Source organism: Meriones unguiculatus, chromosome 11, assembly GCF_030254825.1.
Source record: "Meriones unguiculatus strain TT.TT164.6M chromosome 11, Bangor_MerUng_6.1, whole genome shotgun sequence".
In the NCBI taxonomy this organism is placed as follows: Eukaryota; Metazoa; Chordata; class Mammalia; order Rodentia; family Muridae; genus Meriones; species Meriones unguiculatus.
In genome coordinates, this window is record NC_083359.1 from 110,838,661 (window position 1) to 110,859,580 (window position 20,920).

Here is a 20,920-nt window from a genome sequence, read left to right on the forward strand (position 1 = left end):
GAGTGGGCACCTTGGTGACAGAGCAGCCGACGTCACACTGATTACCGACGTCACAGGGGGGCAGACCCCCAAGGGAAGCTGCTCTGGAACAGGTCAAGCTTGTGTGAACAATGAACAAGCCGGCTACCAGGCAGCATGAAGCCACAGACTGAAGCAGCAGCCAATGCCAGACACATTTACCACTCACTTGTCACAGCAAACAAGCAAAACCGGGACAATTTCTACACACCATTCCAAGGATCCAACAGAACCAAGATGTGACCCCAGGATCCCTGCCCCCTCAGCAAGTCTGTCTCGTGGTCTTCATTCTAGGCATCCATCTGCTTCTGGATGGACTGATAAAGAGCACGTCCTCTGGAGAGCCAGGGAAAGTCACCTTTTGCTAAGTTATGAAGCACAAGAACATTAAAAATGCCAGAGCAGCATGATAAAAAGCAGCAAGTGGCACCATTCCTGGGCTTCAGCATCAATTATTGCTGGGAACAGCAACTTTGACTGACAGATGAGAATCTATGGAGAAAAACCAGAACTGCATGAGATGGGAGGAAGGGTAAGTGATAAGATAGTGGGCTGGTGTAAGGCAGAGAGGCAAACGGACAGATGGACAATTGGACAAGTGACAGAAGAACAGAGAAAAGGGCAAGTGTGGCTGCAGTGCAGCCATTTCCTCCCGACTGACAATCCTCTCCCGGAATCAGGAAGGAGCCTCAGGAAGCTCTCAAAGCTCACAGAACCGAGAAGGTTGTACACGCCCTTCCCCCACAGTGGGGGACGAGACTGCCCGTCGTGCAGGGGTTCCAGGGATGCGGCCTTGCTGAGTCATTGGCGCTCGGGGTGGGCTGCCCAGTGAGGTAGCTGCCTCTGGCTCACCCAGGACACTGCGGACAACTCCAACCAGCTCTCTGGTTCCCCGAGCCAGTCGGGGTGGGGCTGGCTGGCGTGTGCACATGTGTGTCTGTTCACAGGGGCCCAGCTAAAGCCCCACAGCACAGACCAGTCACTGCTTATTCTTAAGTGATTTCCAGCGGCTCTCCACAAAGTCCCTCCCAGCCCACACGATGTCTGCTTTCAGTGCACGGCTTCCCGGCTTGCGCTGCGGTCAGCAAGTGTGTCATCACCACCGCGGTCCACGGCAGAACATTATGCCATCCATCACCCTCCAAACCGTCCCTCCAGCCTCTCGGTGGCCACTGGTCCAGCTGCACAGCTTGGTCTGCTCCGGGCAGACCAAAGCTTTGTAGCCTTCCGCCTCATGGGGAGATTTCACGCACCGTTTCCACTCGCTGGCTGGCTGGGCCGGGCCTACTGTTTGGCTGTCTGTGGAATGGTGCCAGAGCACACAGCGCCAGTTTCTGTGTGGACTCACACTTTTCTTTTTCTTGGACACACACTCAGGAATAGATCAGTGAGCTGGGTGAGTCTGCATTTAAATTTTCAAGTGCCCGACAAACCCGTTTTCTATGTTGATCAACAGTCATCTTCAAGGCTGTGAGGACCCAGGCTGCTGCCCTTTCCCCGGCTGTAGGGTCCTCTGCATCTCTCCTGTGGACAGGCATCTGCCCGCTCTGGGTCCTTGTCTAATTTAATGGAGTTACAGCTCCCAGCGTGAAGGTCCTCATCTGACAGAGCTGCAAAACCTTGTTCTAACTGTTTTCTCATTTCTTGATAATGTCTTTAAAGTGAAAAAAAAGGTTTAACATTGTTGTTGTTGTGTTTTAGAGACGTGGTCTCACTTAGAAGGTCAGGCTGGCCTGGAATTCGCAGCAATGCTCATACATCAGCACTCCAAGGAATTTTAACTTTGATAATGTCCAGTTAAGTTGCTTTTCTCTTTGTCTGTGTTCTGATGCCTTCTCTAAAAAGCATTGACCACTGTGCATATTCTCCTAAGAGTTTCATACTTGTAGTTCTTGCATCTAAGTTTTGCTCTACTTTGAGTTACTGTTTTTTTATGCAGTGTTGGATAGGGATCCAATGCTGTGAACATCAGTAAAAATTTTTGAAAAAAAAAAAAAGATCTTGAGGCAGAATGATGTTAATATTATCAATACTGAGCATATTCCTTGTTTTTCTCATTGCTTTGGTGAACAAAAGGTGTTTGGGAGCACCAAAGAAGCTGCCGTTCATCGTGGTGGCATGAGTGGGAGGTGACCTGTCCCAGGGTCCACAGCCAGGAAGACAGAAGGAGACCTGTCATGGTGTCCACAGCCAGGAAGAGAGACAGGAGACCTGTCACAGTGTCCACAGCCAGGAAGAGAGACAGGTGACCTGTCAGTGTCCACAGCCAGGAAGAGAGACAGGTGACCTGTCACAGTGTCCACAGCCAGGAAGAGAGACAGGTGACCTGTCAGTGTCCACAGCCAGGAAGAGAGACAGGTGACCTGTCCCTGTGTCTACAGCCAGGAAGAGAAACAGGAGACCTGTCACAGTGTCCACAGCCAGGAAGAGAGGCAGGTGACCTGTCACAGTGTCCACAGCCAGGAAGAGACAGGTGACCTGTCCCTGTGTCTACAGCCAGGAAGAGAAACAGGAGACCTGTCACAGTATCCACAGCCAGGAAGAGAGGCAGGTGACCCCTGCTCCCCACCCTCCCTTTATTCAGCCTGTCCTCAGGGCCAGAGCCTTGGCAGATCTTCCTTCTCAGTCAATCCTGGCAAACATCCACACAAACATACCTGCAGCTTGTCTCCCAGATGGCTCTAAGTTCTGTTAGCTGCCAGTCAAGCCACCACCGTGGCGACAGGAGAGACCTCCCTGTGCCCGGGTGAGACAGACTGACTGTACATGGTCACCTGTGAGCAGGCGTTTTCTTACTTCACAGGTGGGAGTCTGGGTGTCTGAAAGGCTGGGTACCATGTTCCAGGTCTCATTCCACCTGTCTGTCTCCCAAACCCTTTATCACCCACTTCCACTCACAGTGTAACACAGATCCCGGAACCCAGGGGACTCCTCAGAGACACAGAACATCCAAAACACATGAACAGTACTCACTGGAAACTCTTTTTATATGTGAAGTGTGCTGTCATTTCTCGGACTGCCAAATGGCATCTTTGACTCAAGCAAACATCTGGATCTCTACAGAAAGATTCCTGTTTCTAAGTAAGATGTCTCATTTCTGGTAATGTTTTAAACAATTCTCTAAGAAGAAAAATAAAGCCTGAAATTGCCAGATAAATATATTTAGTACTTTTGAAAGCTAGTTGATATAAGTAACTAAGATAATAAGCTAGTAAGAAACTACAGTGGGACCCAAAGAAGTAGGCGGGATCCTTAGCCTGTGTCTGTCTGCCCATCCAACAGGACTAGATCCTTAATCTGTGCTGCCATCGTTGCAGAGTTTCAGAGTCCAGAGCTCACTGGCAGGTTACAAAGAACAAAAGCCAAGGCCCAGAGAGGCACGCTATCACTCCTGGAGCAGGCGATCCTGCCATCTGAAAGTGGCAGGGGAGAACAGCTCCCTCCCTGAGATGTGACCATGGCCAGGAAACGCAAGCGCAGACAGCCCAGAGGATGGTGCTTCATACGAGGCCTCAGAGCCACCTCATGGGTCTCCAGATAATCAGCAAAGACACCAAAGCATGTAAGGGAAGAGAGGCTGAGGAAGTCTCGGCCGGGACGGGGGAGTCGGGCAGACTTAAAATACTGAAAACAAAGCAGAAAAGAAGAAACTACACTTACCATAAGCTTCAAAGAAAAAAAAGAAAAGGCAAACGAAGCTGAAAATACCTGGAAAATGTCCACAAAGAAAAGGGACTCCTAAGAGGCCCCTTCAGGAAAACACACATCTGGGCCCGTGCCCACAAAGGAGCCTGTCCTTGAACCTGTGCCCCTCGGTCTCCAGAGTAGAGGATCAGGAAACAGAGTGGAAATCTACTGGCACTGTTTTTCCGAAATCCAGAAACTCCAAGGCGGGCTACCCAAATCAATAAACAAACCTGGAATATTCTGTCCAGATCAGTTACCGAAGCCACTAAACAGAACAGTATGGAGACCCCACTGTCTTCCGCCTCCCCCGTCCTTGTTACCCGGCAACCGCAGAGCAGGACCCCACTCTCCCTCATACTGCCGCCACTGGTCCCCGCCTCCAGAACAGATCCCCTTACTATCCCAGTAAATGCTTGTGTTAAAATTGAGAATCAAGTCACACCTGCCAAAATCCTCATGCCTCTCCCCAGACCCCGCGCACTGAGGCTGAACCCAGCCCTCAGCGAGGGGCTGGCCCTTCATGACCTGCTGTTCTGGTTACTCTTGGGTCCTTCAGCATGTCTGTCTGCCCACCTGCCTCATCCCACATTCTCTCCCATCTGATTCAGAAGGTACCACTTCCGGGATGAGCAATTACATCTTCCTGCTTTGGGGTCTGTGCCACCGTCCTCTGAAAGCTCCTCCTCTGCAGTGACTCTTCCCGAGATGGAGGGGAACAGTACAGCCAGGGTGGGTGGAGGGTGGGTGGCCGTCTCTTTGTGTGACATCAGCTTTGGCATCCTCCCTGAACACTCACCTTCTGTCCCCAGACTGCTATGGGCCCAAACACTGCAGCACACCGTTGGTTAGGTTGTGACCACTGTGATCTCTAGCCCTAGGACACAGAGAGCAAGAACTTTGGGGCCCCTTGGCTTCCCCCACTTCTCTACTAAGGATCTTGGCTTCATCCAGACTCCCCTGGATGAGTCCCCAGACTCTCCCGCTTCCCACATTTCTTAGCTCCTCGCGGTGTGCATCTACCTGTTTTGGTGAAGTCCCCGCCACCGCCAGCAATCTTGTGCGGTGGTGCCCAGCGCTCCCGCAGTCTTGCTGGGCACAGCCAAGGACATGAGAGCAGCAGCCGGCACTGCGGTGCTAATAGAACTAGGTGTAGGACTCCGCGAACACAAACAGAACTTTAAAACAGGAGGAGTTCTGTTCAGTTTATCTGGTTTCTTCTATCTGAATTCAAAACAAGCTGGGAAACAGTGGGGCTGCAAAGACAGGTCCCTGTGACCAGAAGACGTCCAGGCTGCTTTGTTACAGAGGAGCACGGCAGAGGGAGGCGTCCAATTAACACAGGAAGAAAGCCAAAGGTGAACAAGGCTAAACAAGGGATCCAGGTACAGACACGCATTTCTGAAAAGCCTAGATCTGTACGTGAGGAAGGAGGCAGACAGAAGGTGAGCACTGAGTACGATGACCACACAAGCAGCTCAGCTCTCCTCACCCAGGGCCTGGGGCTTCTAACTTGGTCCCTCTCTTGGGCTGAACCCCGTCTCAGATCCCAGCTTGTTACAGTCTGGCTGCAGCACCCCTCATTCCATCTGACAGCATCCAGAACGCAAACTCCCTGCTGCAGACGCCTCTCACCTGAGACCTCACCAAACACATGAGAACGGCTTGTCACAACACACTCACCGCGGAGGCCGCCAGCATTAGCAGGGAAGGCGGCATCTCTTGGCCTTCCCCCGGGTGTGTTCTGGCCCCAGAGCTGCCCTGCCTGACCCCTCAATCCTGCCTCTGAAGGGCACGGGGGACAGGCTGCATCTACGGACAAGTCCCTGGTCCCTGGGAGACTTTCCCCAGCAAAAGGACATGGCCTTAGGACATAAAAACTAGATTTTAAGACAAAGGACTGGATTTTCCTTTCATTTTACTGACGGAGGGTGAGAGCTTCCCTTCTTTTTTTGTTATTCAGGGTCACATGAACATGTAGCCAGAAAGAGAAATGTTTTTCCTTTGAAGTTGTGAGTCCTGCTGCATGGAGATAACTGCCTCCACCGCTGCTGGGAACAGCTGGGCTGTCACCATGCTCAGGGGCAGAGGGGGCCCGAGGCGCCGTGGCCACGCGGGGGAACTCCTGCGGGGAGTGCTGGGGCCCTAGGTGGCTGGACGCTGGCCCCACGCACCAGCTCTGTCCCTACCTCCCCCGGCCAGCCCGGTGTAGGGCGGCGTGTGCCTTTCCACGTGCTGCCTCCGACAAAGTCAACCCGAGTCAGCAGGAGACGCCGCAGATACCGATGAGCAAGAAGACAGCCTCTGCCTTCAGCTTTGATGCTGTTCAGGATTATCTGGGGCCTCCATTGCATGCCAGCCCACGGGAGCCCCTCAGAGCCGCTGGCCTTGCCTTAGAACCAGCTCTGTCGGGGCTTCCTCGATGGCTGTGCCCACCCTCCCCACCCGCCCCCACCCCCTCCCCCCTCCCCCTCCCCCTCCCCCCTCCCCCTCCCCCTCCCCCCTCCCCCTCCCCCTCCCCCCACCCTCCCCACTCTCCCCCCACCCCCCTCCCCCCACCCTCCCCACTCTCCCCCCACCCTCCCCCTCCCCCCCACCCTCCCCACCCCCCACCCTCCTGATACCTACCAATTTTGTTTTCACTTTTACTTTTCTAAGAGAAAGCCTTACTACAAAGCCCAGGCTGCCCCCGAATCCCATCTGCAGCCCAGGCTGGCTTCAGACTCAGGGTTGTCCTCCTGCTCTTCCTCCATGGGGTTGGGGTGACTGCAGCAGCCATGCCTGGCGAGTGTAGCTCTGTTTTGCTTTGGTTCGGGTTTCCATTGCTTAGTACCAGGCCTGGCACAAGCTCAGAAGCACAGCGAACTACTTTCCCAGACAGCCGCTTCTCTGTAACTTAACATGAGTTGCCACAACAGACAAGCTCTCCATCGCTTTCTCTCAGCCAGTGAAGCTACACCAAGGCCAACCACGGATATAGTGAAGAGGCGGCATTAGGTCGGCCAGCCTTCACTCGGCGCAGAGGCTGGTGAGCCGAGCAGCTGCCTGCTCAGGCCGCTGCAGCCTGGGTGGCCTGTTACACAGCAGTGCCTGGCTTGCAAATGCTAGACCCAAATGCTGCCCAGTCTAGATCATGCTGCCCAGTCAGACGAGCACTTTTCTTCGAGGCTAGGAACGAAGTGGGACAAAGCACAGCTTCGTCTCTGCCAGCCATTTTCAAGCTGGGTCACATAGCACAGGGGATTAGCAGGGCTTCCCAAACTATAACACTGAAGGCTTGATCTCCATATCTTCAACTTACACCACACCCATACACACACACACACACACACACACACACACACACACGCACACAAACATACACCTTTTCCTAAAAAGTAATCTGTCTCAATTTGCAGAGGAAAATCGAGCCCTCCCCCAGCTTATCTTACAGCAAGGTCTTGACCGCCCTGGGGTCCTGGAAGGACACCCTGAGACACCGCGTGGCACCCTGCAGGGACAGGAAGATGGAGGCAAGAACACGTCAGCGGTGGAAAGGGGAGGGCTCCAAATCTGTGGGTTTAACTATCAGCAAAACGCAGAATGACTTCCTTCCTGCTTGATCAACTGCCTTGCTAGGAGTTCTGTTAAAGATACATCACGACATCCCTCTTCCTCGGGATTCCTGGTTGGCGGGAAAGGGCTCACACGAGCTAACAGAAGAGGGTATTTCCACACATCCTGGCCACTGTGCAAACCCTCCAGTGCTAGTGAGTGTCCATCCACACCACTGTCCCAGGTCTCACTTCTCACACAGACGCCTGTGAAAGCCTAGATGTCTGGGTGACGATGGGCGCAGAGCTGAGGCCAACGTGCCTCAGTCTCCCATTCCTGTGCTGGGACCGCTAATCCGGCTGATCCGAGCTGTGCTGAGTGGCCTGCTGAGGACCGTGGGGGGCAGACTGAGTCTGCGCATGCTTGTGGGGCTCTGTCTTCGTTACTGACTGAGGTGTGAAGGCCCGCCCAGGCTGTCCTGCTCTAGATGAGAGAGAGCTTCTTTAGGACGAGGGGTAAGTGTTGAGTCATGGTTTCCCAAACTACAGGAGGCCATACGGAAGGTGATATGGTGTGTGAGTGTGTGTGTGTGCCTGTGTCTGTATGTGTGTGTGTGTGTGTGTGTGTGTGTGTGTGTGGACATGGCACAGGAGTACAGTTGTGCAAGGAGTCAGGTTGGAAAATGTTGGGGAATCTGTGTGCAGGTGTGTGTGGATGTGGATGCGTGTGCCGTGTGGAGGTATGTCAGGAGGGCAGCACACCAGGGCATGTGTGCCACGGAGCGGGGTAAGGCTGGCACCTGTGTGCAGGCTCATTCATGCGTGGATGTGGGACTCAGCAGTACAGCTGCCGAGTCGCCTGCGCTCGTGTGAGTGACCTCAACACTGTCACCGGGTCACCAAGGGAGGCTGGGCGGGGCCTTGGTGGGGCCCTTTCCTTGGTCTGTGCAAACCGAATCTGGTGTGAACAGATGTCTGTTTACGTCTTCCTGGGAAAAGTCATAAAACAGAGTTATGTCTCACTGATGTCTTTACAGAGGGGAACTCAGCCGCTGCTGAAGAAATCAATTCCCACGTCAGCCGGAAGGTCAAAGCTGCCCCTCGCAGAGCTGTGAACAAAGGTGACATGAGCAGCACCTTGCACTTGTCTGCATGCAGATGGCACAGACCCCAGCCACGTCCCCTAGATCCGTGAACCTGAGGCAGCTTAAAGCATGGGAAGTGGCTGGAGGACAGGTGAGTCTTACTGTAAACACGTGGGCACTGTGCAACCAGAGCCCCGGTGTTTCCTGGGCCCCTGTGTTCTGTTCTTCATGATGGCAGGGCAGGCCCAGCAGAGAAGAGGGTGCAGTCTGCTCACACCCAGAGAGGAGGAAGCTGCCGTGGAAGCACCTCGGTAAACTGGGCAGCTTGGAGCAAAGCCCGCTCCGGGAGGCAGGGAGACGCTGGCTTTGAGGTCAGTCTTCCATCTTGCCCCGAGAGGGTCTTGTGGAGCTGCCAGAGGCGTGGGACGGGGCTCCCAGGGAACTAGTGAGTGTGTATGCGCGCCCTCACACTCAGTAAGCGTGCATCCTGACACAGTGGTCTCTGTTAGATCTGGGGACTGTGCGTGTGCAGTTTCCATATTCCTGCAGTTGTCAGGCGTGCATCTGCGTGCGATAGCGTGTGACTCACTGTGAGACGTGTATAGCTGCGAACTGCAATGCCCCTTCCTGGAGCAAGGTCACATGACTCAAGAGAGGGTCCCACCAGACGCAGAAGCTCGGAAGATCAGCCGCAAAGCCCTCCCCAGCATGCAGGAGCGGTAGCGATGGCTGATGGGAGGAGCCTGCAGGTTGCTCGGGAGCTCCAGGGATGCAGCTTCCGTGCGTCATCACCGTGCCAGCATGGGCTTCTCAGTGACGCAGCTGCCCTCCAGTGTCCTGGAGCCCCTCAAGTAAGCTCACAGCGTAAGGAACGGCACTGAACTCACAGGTCACTAACCTAGACGTGTGTGGAATCATTTCCTCAGTCTGTCCTCAAGCCCCGTCTGGGCCAAACAGACAATTGCTTGTATCTTCCCAGGGAAAGTCACCAACGGTGTGATGGTTACCACTTATTACCAACCTGGCAGGTTCTAGAAGGGCAGGAGGCAAGCCTTCAAACGTACTTGTGAGGGGTGGGTTAGAGCAGGTCAGCCCGGCAGGCCTGGGAAGGACCATCTTACGCTGACGGAGAAGGCCCACCCTTCAGGGCGTGGCACCACTGCCACGGGGCAGGGTCCTGGACTTCATAGTGGGAGGTGGCAATCCGAGTACGGGTGTCCATCTCGCTCTGCTTCTTGACTGCAGGAGCAGCCTGACAGCTGCCTCATGTTCCCACCCCTGTGGCCTTCCTCCATAACAGACTGTATCCGTGTTTAGCCCTTTCTCCCTCAGGTTGCTGGCGTCTGGTACTTTACCACAGCAGGAGAATAACTAAGACTATGGCATTTGCAAACCCTCAACCATCTCTGTCCCCAGGCCTGCCCCTTCTCTGTGCTGCGGGACTCCTTGAGGCAGGGTCTGTAAGGAGGACTCAGTGCTCCCCCATAGCTGCAGTGGTCCCCAAGCCAGCACAGCACAGAGGAAGGGACTCCTGGTGAACTGTGCCACCCAGATGCAGAGCCTGAAAGTGCTCCGTCCTCTGGAGACAGGCCCCGACGCCTTCCCCGCACCCTCTGTGTGCAGACATGCATCAGAGCAACGGGGACTGATCTCACACCCAGGGGCAGAGGTCCGAGATGGCCAGAGCATCCACCAGCAGCTGCATGCACAGGACAACAGGCCTTCCGGGGTCCCGGGGGCCAGGTGACTTCAGAACACAGATTTTCCTTTTCAGGTTTAGAATGCTGATCTACTGACACCCCAGCAGGACCTGAGGGAACATACCCCCAACTCATTTTATTTCTTGTACCTGATCATGAATATTTATCCTACCCACCTCTGTCTGGTCAACTGGCAAGAAGGCTCGCCAGGACGGGACACTTGCCATCATCTGCCCCGCCTCTGTCCAGGAGAGAAGGAGGTGACAAAAGGGGCAACCGACAAAATCCCAGCGGACATCCCTTGATTCCAGCAGCCCGTGACACACGCCGGCCAAGACCCTCGCACTGACTTCCACATACCGATCACTAGTCCTCCCTGCTGGATCACTAGTCCTCAAATCCTGCTGGACCTTCTGCAGCCTCGCTCGGGGACACCCCCAGCTGGGCTACTGTGTGACGCAGGCGACTGATACATGCCAGTCCCTGCCCGCTTCCCACAGCTCCAGCCGGATACCTGGGAGGCAACATACCATCACGTCACGTCTAAGTTACTCAGTAGCAGGTGGGGCGGGCACGTTTGTGTGTTTTACGTGTGCTCAGGGGACAGCGTCAAGTGCCCTGCTCCACTCTGCTCATTCCTTTGACGTGGGCGTCTCACTGAGCTGGAGCTACACTGGCAGCCAGAAGGGCCCAGCTTTACCTCCCACCTGCCCCCCGCCTGCCCCCAGCACCGCCCTGGAGTCACAGGTGCTCATCCGAGCTCCTGGGGTGGCTGGGGAGGGTTTGAACCTGCTGGACCAGCCCCGTAGCCTGAGTGATAAACACACACAGTGAGCATTCACGGGGACTTAGATTCTTCGTGGCGCCCAGGGTGAGTTTCCCGGCTCACCAGCCTTCCCGGACACTGGCAAGTCCCTGCTTGGTGCTCGGTTTAAACCCCTCGCCTGTGTAATGGCCACCTGCTCAGGGAAGCCAGTCACTGCTTAATGGCCACAGCAGTTACCCCAATCAAGCGTCCCATGAAAGATGTTTGTATCCAGCTTTCATATCTATCTGTGCTTCTTTTATCTCCTTCACCTCACCATTGGATACAGGCTCTCTCTGTGTAGCTCAGGCTGGCCTCAGAAACACTCTTCCTCAGCACGTGCTAGGATTTCACCCACCCAGCTGGGGCTTCCTTCCTTGTCCTATTATTCACAGCGACATGTAAACAGCAAACTCCTGTGCATCTGATTTAGTGAAAACCAGAGCCTTCTTAGGATGCGACGGGAGGCCAGCTCCCCCTGCCTGAGTCTCTGAGTGCTCACCTTGCCAGGTTCTGTGGACACAGTCCTCCCACCCTCTGTACCGCCACCCCTGTCTTCATCTGAGGGCAGCTTCTGCCTGCAGAACCATCAGCTGAGCACCTCAGAAGTCAAAGAGAGGCCCCTGAGACACACCAGCTACATCCACGACTAACATTCAGGCATCTGGCGGCTGTGTGGGGTGATTGTTTCTGGTGTGTGAGGCGAGCAGCAGCAGAGATAGCGGCCTTGGGGGGCCTGATGCAGAGCTGAGAGACCAGCCATATCCAGTTCCGCCAGCCCCGCTCAGCCAAGACTCCCAGGGCCATGCGCAGGTGGGGAAGTGGGGCGGGAGCTTTTCTTTGGACGCACAGGGAGCTAGCCACAATGCTGCAGGCAGCGGCTGTCCTGTCTTTCAGGGTTCCTGTAGGTCTTAGGCCCAGCCCATGGGCAGTGGTGACCATAGAGATGGAGGCTCAGCTGCTACGGTAAAGTTCTCACAGCTGTCACACACCAGCCTGCTGCCTGCTGCTGCTGTGGCTCTGCCGTGGGTGCTGAAAAAATCCACCCAGTGTACGTGAAAACGGGATTAGTCCACAGCCGGTACCAACGAGAAGGCTCGGTGGAGGAAGGTGCTTGCTGGGCAAGCCTGGTGACCTGGGTTAGCCCCGGAAGCCATGGGAAGGTAGGGGAGAAACAGCGCCACAAAGTTACCCTTTGACATATGCCATCGCACACACATGCCTCCTCATACATAACACACGTCCCGAACACTGGAAATGTAATGAAGGGGAGCACGGAGGAGAGCTGGGGTCCCACGTTTGGATGTCAAGCCTCACGGGTGGCCGGCACACGGTACCTGAGAACAGGCAGCGCTGCAGTCCCTCGGGGCAGATCCCGTTCCTGGCTGACGCCTTGCTGGTCGAGCATCACACACGTGGCTCTCACATGACTCAGGCCATCAGTAGCGCCGGCTTATAAGCGAGACGCAGCAGAGCTGCACACAACTCACCTTGCAGGAAGATCCTGTCCCAGTAGGTTTTTCCGACCTGAATCCCCCCGAGAAACACCAGGTTGAACAGGATCAGCATGGACGTGGCGCAGGAGGCCAGCAGAGCGTGCAGCCGTCGGCGGGCTGGCGGGGACAGGAACCGGGCCTGTGAGGGAGCACAGGAAGACGCCGCTGAGAGGCAGGAGAACTAAGGTGCAAGAGTTCTGGCGACTGAAGCTTCAAAGAACCTAAACTTATACACTGGTTGTCTCTAGAAGTTTCTGTGCAGTACTTTCAGATCACAGTTGATTGCAAGTAATTCCAACAGTGGAATCAGAACTGCAGATACTGAGGCTTATTGTCCATGAATAAAGGTTGATATCAGGGCTCTCTACCCTCAGCCCCTGGTTTATGTTTTTATTATTATTATTAATTCCATTCTTAGATGTCCCAAGAAGCAAAAACAGGGTTTACCCCTTGGTCCACACAGCTATACCAATGAGCAGAATGTGCTAAGTCCTTACAAACCCCCATTTCCCTTGCACTCTCTGACATCCTATAATATTCACTGCTGTGGTCTATTACGTCTAGGATGCAAGCACAAATGCAAACAGAGCATTCCCAGCACAGCCATCCTGCCTCATATGCTTGAGAACACCCCGGGGAAGAGAACTCATGTCAGGAAACTGTATATGAGACAGGGGAATATCAGCATACAATAAGGAGCCATAAAATATGATGCGCGTCATTGCCAGCCAGATCAGATAACAACAGTGTGACTGACAAACAGAATCTGAAGTTCGTTAACATGAATTTGTCAGGATGGACGAAGATGGAAAGGCTGTGGCGCTCATGTAAAGATGCTAGCAGCAGATCTTTAGGAGTGGGCTGACCCGGGATGGGTTTGCACAGTTGTTAGGCTCCCTCGTTGATTGCCCAGCAACCCTGACTGAGTGGCGCCCCCTCTGCCTCCAGCTGCTGACAAACCACCAGATCCAACAGCCACTGGATCCAGGCCTGCTCAGCACACACCTCTGAACCCCAGAGGATGGGATGGAAGCGGGTAGAGAAGGTTAGCGAGGAGCCTGTGTCCCCGGGCAGATTCTCGGACATGGCGGAGGAGGCTGCGGCGGTTTCTCTCCACGCTAGTACAACCCACTCAGACAGTATGGAGCTTGCCCTGATTACCAAGTGTCTGGGAACACCGGGGACTGCAGGCCTCAGGCAGACCTTTGCTCAACCGTCTGGGAACACTGGTTGAGACCAAAGGAAACGATGGGGGTGGGAACAGAGAAGACCGATTCATTCAGACCAGAGGAAGCGATGCAGGAGGAACATACAGCTGCTGAGGCTCCTCTAACACACCTACTCGAAAGGTGGGGCAGCAGCAAACTCGGAGCCCAACCAACTTCTGTCAACTCTTTTGTGCTGCTGTGAGCTGTCCACTCTCATCTCCATAGGAACAGCCCTGCCTTTCCCAGCCAGCATTCTGTCTCTGGGAATTGCAGGAGAGGATGGGCCAGCACGCTGGTGGAAATATGCAGGGTGTGGGCGGGAGGTGCTGCAGAGCTGGTGGCTGCTTGGCCCCTTGACTGTCCACGGAGAGGCTGAGACGGGGGCAGTGAGCATCCGGGGGAACAGATGGCTGGAGGAATGGCTGCTGGAGACTGGGACAAAGGCTTGGCAAGTGTGACCTGGTGCTGTTATTTTTAAGTAGGGAGAAGCTAAGAATGGAAAGCTGGTGGGATTGAGCAGCTGGACACGGTCCCCATGAAAGCACAGATTTTCATTTTCATGAAGTTAAGTAGAAAGCAGAAGCAGGAGGTGACACTGGCCACCAGCAGGGTCAGGTGGGGACAGGGCCACCCTCGAGCTCTGAAGAAGCCATCAAAGAAGAGTGGGCTGATGAGAGCTCAAGGTCAGAAAGGAAGGTCAAGGTCGCTCCTGGGCCCCGTCTCCACCTCAGAATGCTTCACTGTGTATTAGGCGCCTGTGTTCCAACCCCTTCTCCTGCTCAGGCAGGCTCCTAAAAACAGGGCCAAGTTTTCACTACTCAACCCAAAGCTCAAGAATGAGCCCTTGACGCTCTGCTCCATCCTGTGCCCAAGCCAAATGAATCTATGAAATATTCAGACAGCACTGCCTGCAACCTCAAACATACCGAACTTCAGAAAGAACCTAGTCACAGTCTGTGTGCTAATTAAAGTCTTTAATTAAAATTAAGTCTACCTCCTCCCCTCAGCTTCAGCTCCTAGTTTGCTGCACAGTAGGGAAAGCTGTTTCTGCCTTACGAACAGAAGCAGAGGAGCAGACAGCCGGTCCCAGGTCTGGGCTAGCACCATCACACAGCTCTCCCGGCCCAGGCCTTCCTGCTATACCGCACTGCGCGTCCAGGCGGCAGGGTGCTCTCCTAGAGCAGCCTGAGATCTTTCCTCCTTAGTGTCAGCCTGAGCGCAGATGCTGGAGAACTGTCTGCTCACCAGACGCTTCATGCACAAGTGCTGCTGACAGACACACACTGTGTCAGCCAGCTCCCCCCAGCCCGTGACTACACACCTGAGACAAAGAACTTAAAACCAGGTGCAGTTTATAGTCACTGTTTAAGCCACGGCTTTGGGCCAGAGCAAGGCAGAATGGGATGTGTGGGGAGCTGCTTGCCTACGGTGGCCAGGAAGCACCCGGGGTGGGGGGTGGGGCAGGAGGTAAGCCATGGCCCCAGGAACTGACGTCCTTCTGGTCCCTTCATCACCCCCACACTCTGCACTAGAATCGGGGGATTAATCCACGGTGAGGTCGAAGCCTTTGAGATCCAATCACAACCCCAGAGCCTCGCCTCTAGGAACACTGCTGCCATGGGAACCAACCCTCTGGGGGACATTTCAGCTCCAAACCAAGGAGGTTGCCTCAAATCAATTCCAGAAACAGAAATGTGTGGCTGACACGCACACCGGAACCTTAAAGGGGGACTCAGTTACCTGGAAATTCCGAGAGTTGTCCCAGGAGTGGGAGCTCACGGAACCAAGGCTATCTTCATAGCTAACAGGTCCTGAGCAGGACGTAAGAGTTCAGTTATAGAGCAGGAAGGAGTTCAGGAGCTCCACCGTGAAGCACAGCGAGCAAGGTACTACTGCATACCACTATCATTCTCTTTAAAACCATCTATTTGTCTTCATGTGTATAGGAGTGTTCCACCGTATGTATGCATGTGTGCCACACGCTGCCTGGTGGCCATGGAGGCCAGAAAAGGGAACTGGATCCCCTGGAATTGGAGATGTGGATAGTTGCAAGCTGTCAGATGGGTGCTGGGAACTGAACCCAGGTCCTCCGCTAAAGTAAAACCAGCTCTTAATCACTGAGCCGCCTCTCCAGCTCCAGCCTACCGTATTCCTGGAAACTTAACAGAAAGCAGATTTTGAGTGTTCTCCCTACAGAAAATAACTTCACAAGGTGACACTCCAACGACCCAGTTCGACCACTCCACAGTGTGTCGGTGGCTGAAAATGTACTTTACACAGTAAATATGAGATTTTTATCTTGTCACTTTAGAAAATAAATAGTCACTAGGCCTCACACCTAAATTTTGAATGGAATTAAAAAAATGATCTCTCTTCATAAGACAAGAATGTAGTTCTTAGGAAAAGCAAAAGAGCACTTTGAAAGAAGTGAAAAAATTAATCAAAATTTTAGGATTACAAAACCAATATGAAAAAAATTAGTTGTTTTCATATACAGCAAGCAATGTTAAAGAAAATCCGGGTCTGGGGAGGTGGCCCCTGGGAAGTGCTTCCTGAGTAACCACGGGGCCTGAGTTTGGGTTCCCAGGACCCACAGAGCTGGACACAGCAGCACGTGTCTCCCAGCTCTGCTGTGCCAGACGGGAGGACCCCTGGAGCGTGCAGGGGCACGTGTGTGAACTCACACGCACAATAATTTCTAAGAAGTTAAGAAAATTCCTATTTATAGCAGCACAAAAAAGAATTAAATATTTAAGAACAAACCTAGCCAAGACAACAAAATCCTTGCACACTGAAAGTACAAAGCCTTGCTTCAAGACACAATTAACAGAGGCATCCGTGTGCACGGGCACGGAGGGGACACCGCTGGGGAGCACCACACACTGCACAGGCTCCCCGCAGAGCCCATGCAGGCCCCACACTCTGCGGGAACTGTCCATCCTGAATCCATCTGGAACCTTAATGGACCTGAGTGAGCGCAACATCACTGGAAAACTAGTGCAGTTGAAGAACACACATTTCCTAATTTCAACACTACAAAGCCACAGCAGCCAAAGCAGGGCGGGGCTGGCCTGGGCTGACACCTGAACAGACGGGACAGAACAGAAAGCCCAGGCAAGACGCCCACGTGCAGTTACGTCAGGTCACCCTAACTGCTCACAGCGCCTCCGAAGAAGTGACGCCCTGTCAGCTGATGCATGTGTGTCCACAATCAAGAATGACGCTGGACCCTTACACTGCACTAAAGCTTCATCCAAACGTCAAATATCTAAACATAAACATAAACAACTAAAGTTGCAAAACTTCACAGACAACAGGAAGAAACAAATGCCTGGCGTGGGGTTTCCGTGGCTTCTCACTGGCCGCAACGGGAACAAGCCTCCAACACAGGCACCTTTGAGGGGACGTTTCCAATCTAAACCATAATATTCACCAGGTGTCAGTTTCAAAAGCAAAAGCATATGGCTTGCAGTCAAGCAGAAAATTTAAAACTCAACTGGGATTTACCAAAACGCACAACAATGCATGGAGAAAGTAGCTAGGTTGGGCTTTGCAGAAATTTAAAGTCCTGTGTTACAGGATGCAACTGAAAAGGCGACCCTGCAACAGAAAATGCCACAACCATGTGTCAGTGAGGGATTGATGTCCAGAATATGTAAAGAGCTACTAGAGTTCAACAACAACAACCAAAAGCTCCTGGAAAATGGAAAGAATTTGATTGACATTTATCCAGACAATAAGTACAAATGCCCCATAATCAGAGGATGTTTCAATGTTAATAATCACAGGATAGTACAAGTCAAAACCAGGAGATACAGATTTACACCTTCTAGGATGGCTAGTTTTAAAAAGAGGAAGGAGGAAGAGAAGAAAAGAAGAGGAAGGAGAGGAAGAGGAGGAAGGGGAAGAAAAAGTGTTGCAGGACATTTGATCCCATTGTGAACCCCAAGATTGTGAGCTGTAAAACTCTGCTTCTTTTTTGGTGTGGTTGAGCCCTAACACACACTTTTAATCCAAGAGCTGTCTGCACACAGGGTTTAATAAAGTTAACCCTAGGTCAAGGGGCGGAGGGAGAAACAGCTGACAGGGATAAAGAGTAGGAGGGACTTTGAGTTGAGGGGTTTTTAAGACAGCGTGGGGAAGGAGCTCTCTACTTCTTTGGCTTTAACTCTCTGGTTTTTGAACTTTGGGGGCTTTGAACTTGCAAGTGTTTGGCCTTGGGTGTTTTGGTCTTTTCCTCCTGGGCTGTCAGCTGAGCTAGCAAGCTTTTAGCTTTGGGGATTTTTTTTTTCCTCTGAGATCTGAGCTGAGAGAGAAGGTCAGCTGGTGCTTTCTCTGCCTCTCTGAACTAGCAGGTTTTCACCCCAGCATCTGGCTCCTGAGTCTTCATTGGTAAAGTCAAATGATTAGGATTTTCATTTTTTTATAACAACAGAAGTGGAAGAAGAATAAGAGGAGGATGGTTAGGAGAAGCAGAAAGAAGAGGAGGAGGAGGAGGAATGACTGGAGAGGAGAGGATAAGGAAGGACTGAGGAGTAGGAGGAGGATGAAGGTCTGAGGAGGAGAAAAAGGAAGGACTGAAGAGGAGGAAGAAGGATTAAGGCTGAGGAGGAGGAAGGACTGAGAAGGAGGAAGGCTGAGGAGGAGGAAGAACTGAGGAGGAGAAAGGCTGAGGAGGAGGAAGGGCTGAGGAGGAGGAAGAAGGACTGAGGAGGAGAGACTGAGGAAGAGCAGGGACTGAGGAGGAGAAAGGACTGAGGAGGAGGAAAGGCTGAGTAGGAGGAAGGCTGAGTAGGAGGAAGGCTGAGGAGGAGGAAGGGCTGAGGAGGAGGAGGAAAGGCTGAGGAGAAGGAGGAAGGGCTGAGAAGGTGGCTCAGTAGGTAAAGTACCTGCAAGCATCATGACCCGAGTTTGAACTCCCAGCGCCTACGTAAAGCTGGGTCCTCTGTTAAGTATCTGTAATATCGTCACTCCTACAGTGAGGCAGAAGATGGAGATGAAACAAGACAAAAGAAATCCCCAGAAGCTCACAGGTGCAAAGCATAGCAAAAAAGGAAAGGGCCCTGTTCTCAAGGGAAGTGAGAGATGAGACCTGACGCCCAAGGTTACTCTGTCCTCCATCTACACAGGCTCATGACGCTTGCAATGCCCTGTCCCCCCCCCCACACACCCACACCCACACACAGAGATAGAGACAGAAAGACACATACAGAGACAGACAGACAGACATAATAAGTGTGGCTGAGGCTGTAGAGCAGTCTTGAGTTTTGCTTGCTGCTGGTGAGAATGTGAACTGCTACAGAAACTGTAAAGTGCCCGTGGACCCTCAACAAATGAACATAACATTACCATGCCTGAGTGCAGCTCAGCTCCTCTGAAACTTGTAAGAGGAGAGGCAGAAACTCTGGTATTGACATGCCCATGATCATGGCGGCTTATTCCCATGAGCGAATGACAGATGCAGCCCAAATTTGGGGGGGAGAGGGCCCAGGGTATACAGTGCAGGCCTGCAAGGCTCAGACCCCCAAACCATGTAAAAGCCCTGCCCCAGGGTCCTGGTGATCCATGTCAAGCAGAAAGCAGAGACAAGAGAAGCCCCAAAGGCACACAAGAATCCTGCCTCAAGTAAGACAGAGAACAAGGACTCACACCTAGGATTGCATTCTGACCTCCAGACATGGGCCATGAAATGCATGCACCCACATTCATACACAAACACATGCACAAACATATATTTATACACACATGGTACATTGGTACACACACATGCACACACAAAGATTTTTAAAAGGAAAAAAAAAAAACAAGAATTCTTCAAATATCTACCTGAAGATTAGTGAATAAAATATAGCATGCAAATACGATGGAATATTACTCAGCTTTAAAAAGATACACTACCACACAGATGAGCCTTAGGACAGCAGGCTAAGTGGAACATGCCAGGCGCAAAGACACACGCTGCCTGACGCTGGAACAGCTGAGGTCACACAGAGTGCAGAACTGTTCCAGCACTGCCTGATGGGAACAGAGTGAGCTGATGGGAAGCTCTGTAAATTCACGCGGTAACGGTTCTACAGCAAAGTCGACGAGCCTGACACCACAGAATTTATGTTTAATGGTGATTGAATTGGTAAGTTTTGCTGCACATTTAGCTGACTGCAATGAGAAATCAATAAGCCTCATCCATCAGACAGATGTGCAAGAGAAAGTACACCCGGGCCGTGATCACGCTGAGCTCGGCCAGGGGAGGTGTGACATGCTACAACATTGGCACACGGGCCACACTCACTGACTGAGCATGGCACAAATTAGCATCAAAACCTAAAGCTCCGTTCACAGCCACAGTCTTAATCTTAGCGATAATAAACTGGGCTTCAGCAATCACAATAAGACTCTAAGGCACAAACCAACCAACAGGAAAGGAAGATGCCCGGACTCTCGAGCCTCCGTGTGCTGGCCAGGCTTGTGTTAACTCACATACAGACTGGAGTTAACTGAAAGGAGGGAGCCTCAGCTGAGGAGCGCCTCCGGAAGACCTAGCTGTGGACATTTTCCTAATGAGTGACTGATGGGCAGGGCCCCGTCCACTGTGGTGGAGCCATCCCTGGGCTGTGGTCCTGGGTTCTACAAGAAAGCAGGCATGGGAGCAAGCCAGTGAGCAGCCCCCTCCATGGCCTCTGCCTCAGCTCCTGCTCCAGCTTCCTGCCCTGGGTTCTACAAGAAAGCAGGCATGGGAGCAAGCCAGTGAGCAGCCCCCTCCATGGCCTCTGCCTCAGCTCCTGCTCCAGCTTCCTGCCCTGGGTTCTACAAGAAAGCAGGCATGGGAGCAAGCCAGTGAGCAGCCCCCTCCATGGCCTCTGCCTCAGCTCCTGCTCCAGCTTCCTGCCCTGCTCAAGCTCCCGTCCTGGCTTCCTTCAGGGGTGAACAGTGCTGTGGACGTGTGAACCAAATAAACCTTTCCTCTGCAGATTGCTTTTCTCAGTGTTTCCTCACAGCAACAGAAACCCTGACCAAGACTCTCAATTGTGAAACGCTTGTGCTGGAATGGAAAGAAGACGAGATCTTAGAGACAAGAAAACCCACCCACCTCATGGCGTTACACAATTAAAGAACAATCCCATGGTCACTCAACAGACGCCGCCGCCGCAGCAGCACAACAGGTGCGAGTGTGCAATGTAAAGTCCTGGGAGGCCAAAGAGACAAACAGTGAAACGTCCTCGCAGCAACGTGACCCTCCAACAGCCCGAGGCGGCCCCCAGCCTTGGGAGAAAAGGACACGTTCCCCCCTGTGCCCACCTGACACCCAACTGTCTCATTAGTGCAGCGAGACAGTTAACCGTGCCAGAGCTGTGAGCACTGGCATGACAGAGCCACCAGGACACATGGATGTC

At 53.0% G+C, this 20,920-nt stretch overlaps 1 protein-coding gene across 4 annotated transcripts in view; it reads right to left on the reverse strand.

Annotated features, from left to right (window-relative positions):
• The window catches only part of Hhat (hedgehog acyltransferase), a 204,030-nt gene that overhangs the window by 19,902 nt on the left and 163,208 nt on the right, over positions 1-20,920 (reverse strand). For all 4 annotated transcript variants that reach the window (XM_060364950.1, XM_060364948.1, XM_060364947.1 and 1 more), the window contains one exon: positions 12,316-12,460. In XM_060364950.1, coding sequence (XP_060220933.1) covers positions 12,316-12,460 — 145 coding nt within the window. The remainder of the gene's footprint in view (positions 1-12,315; positions 12,461-20,920) is intronic.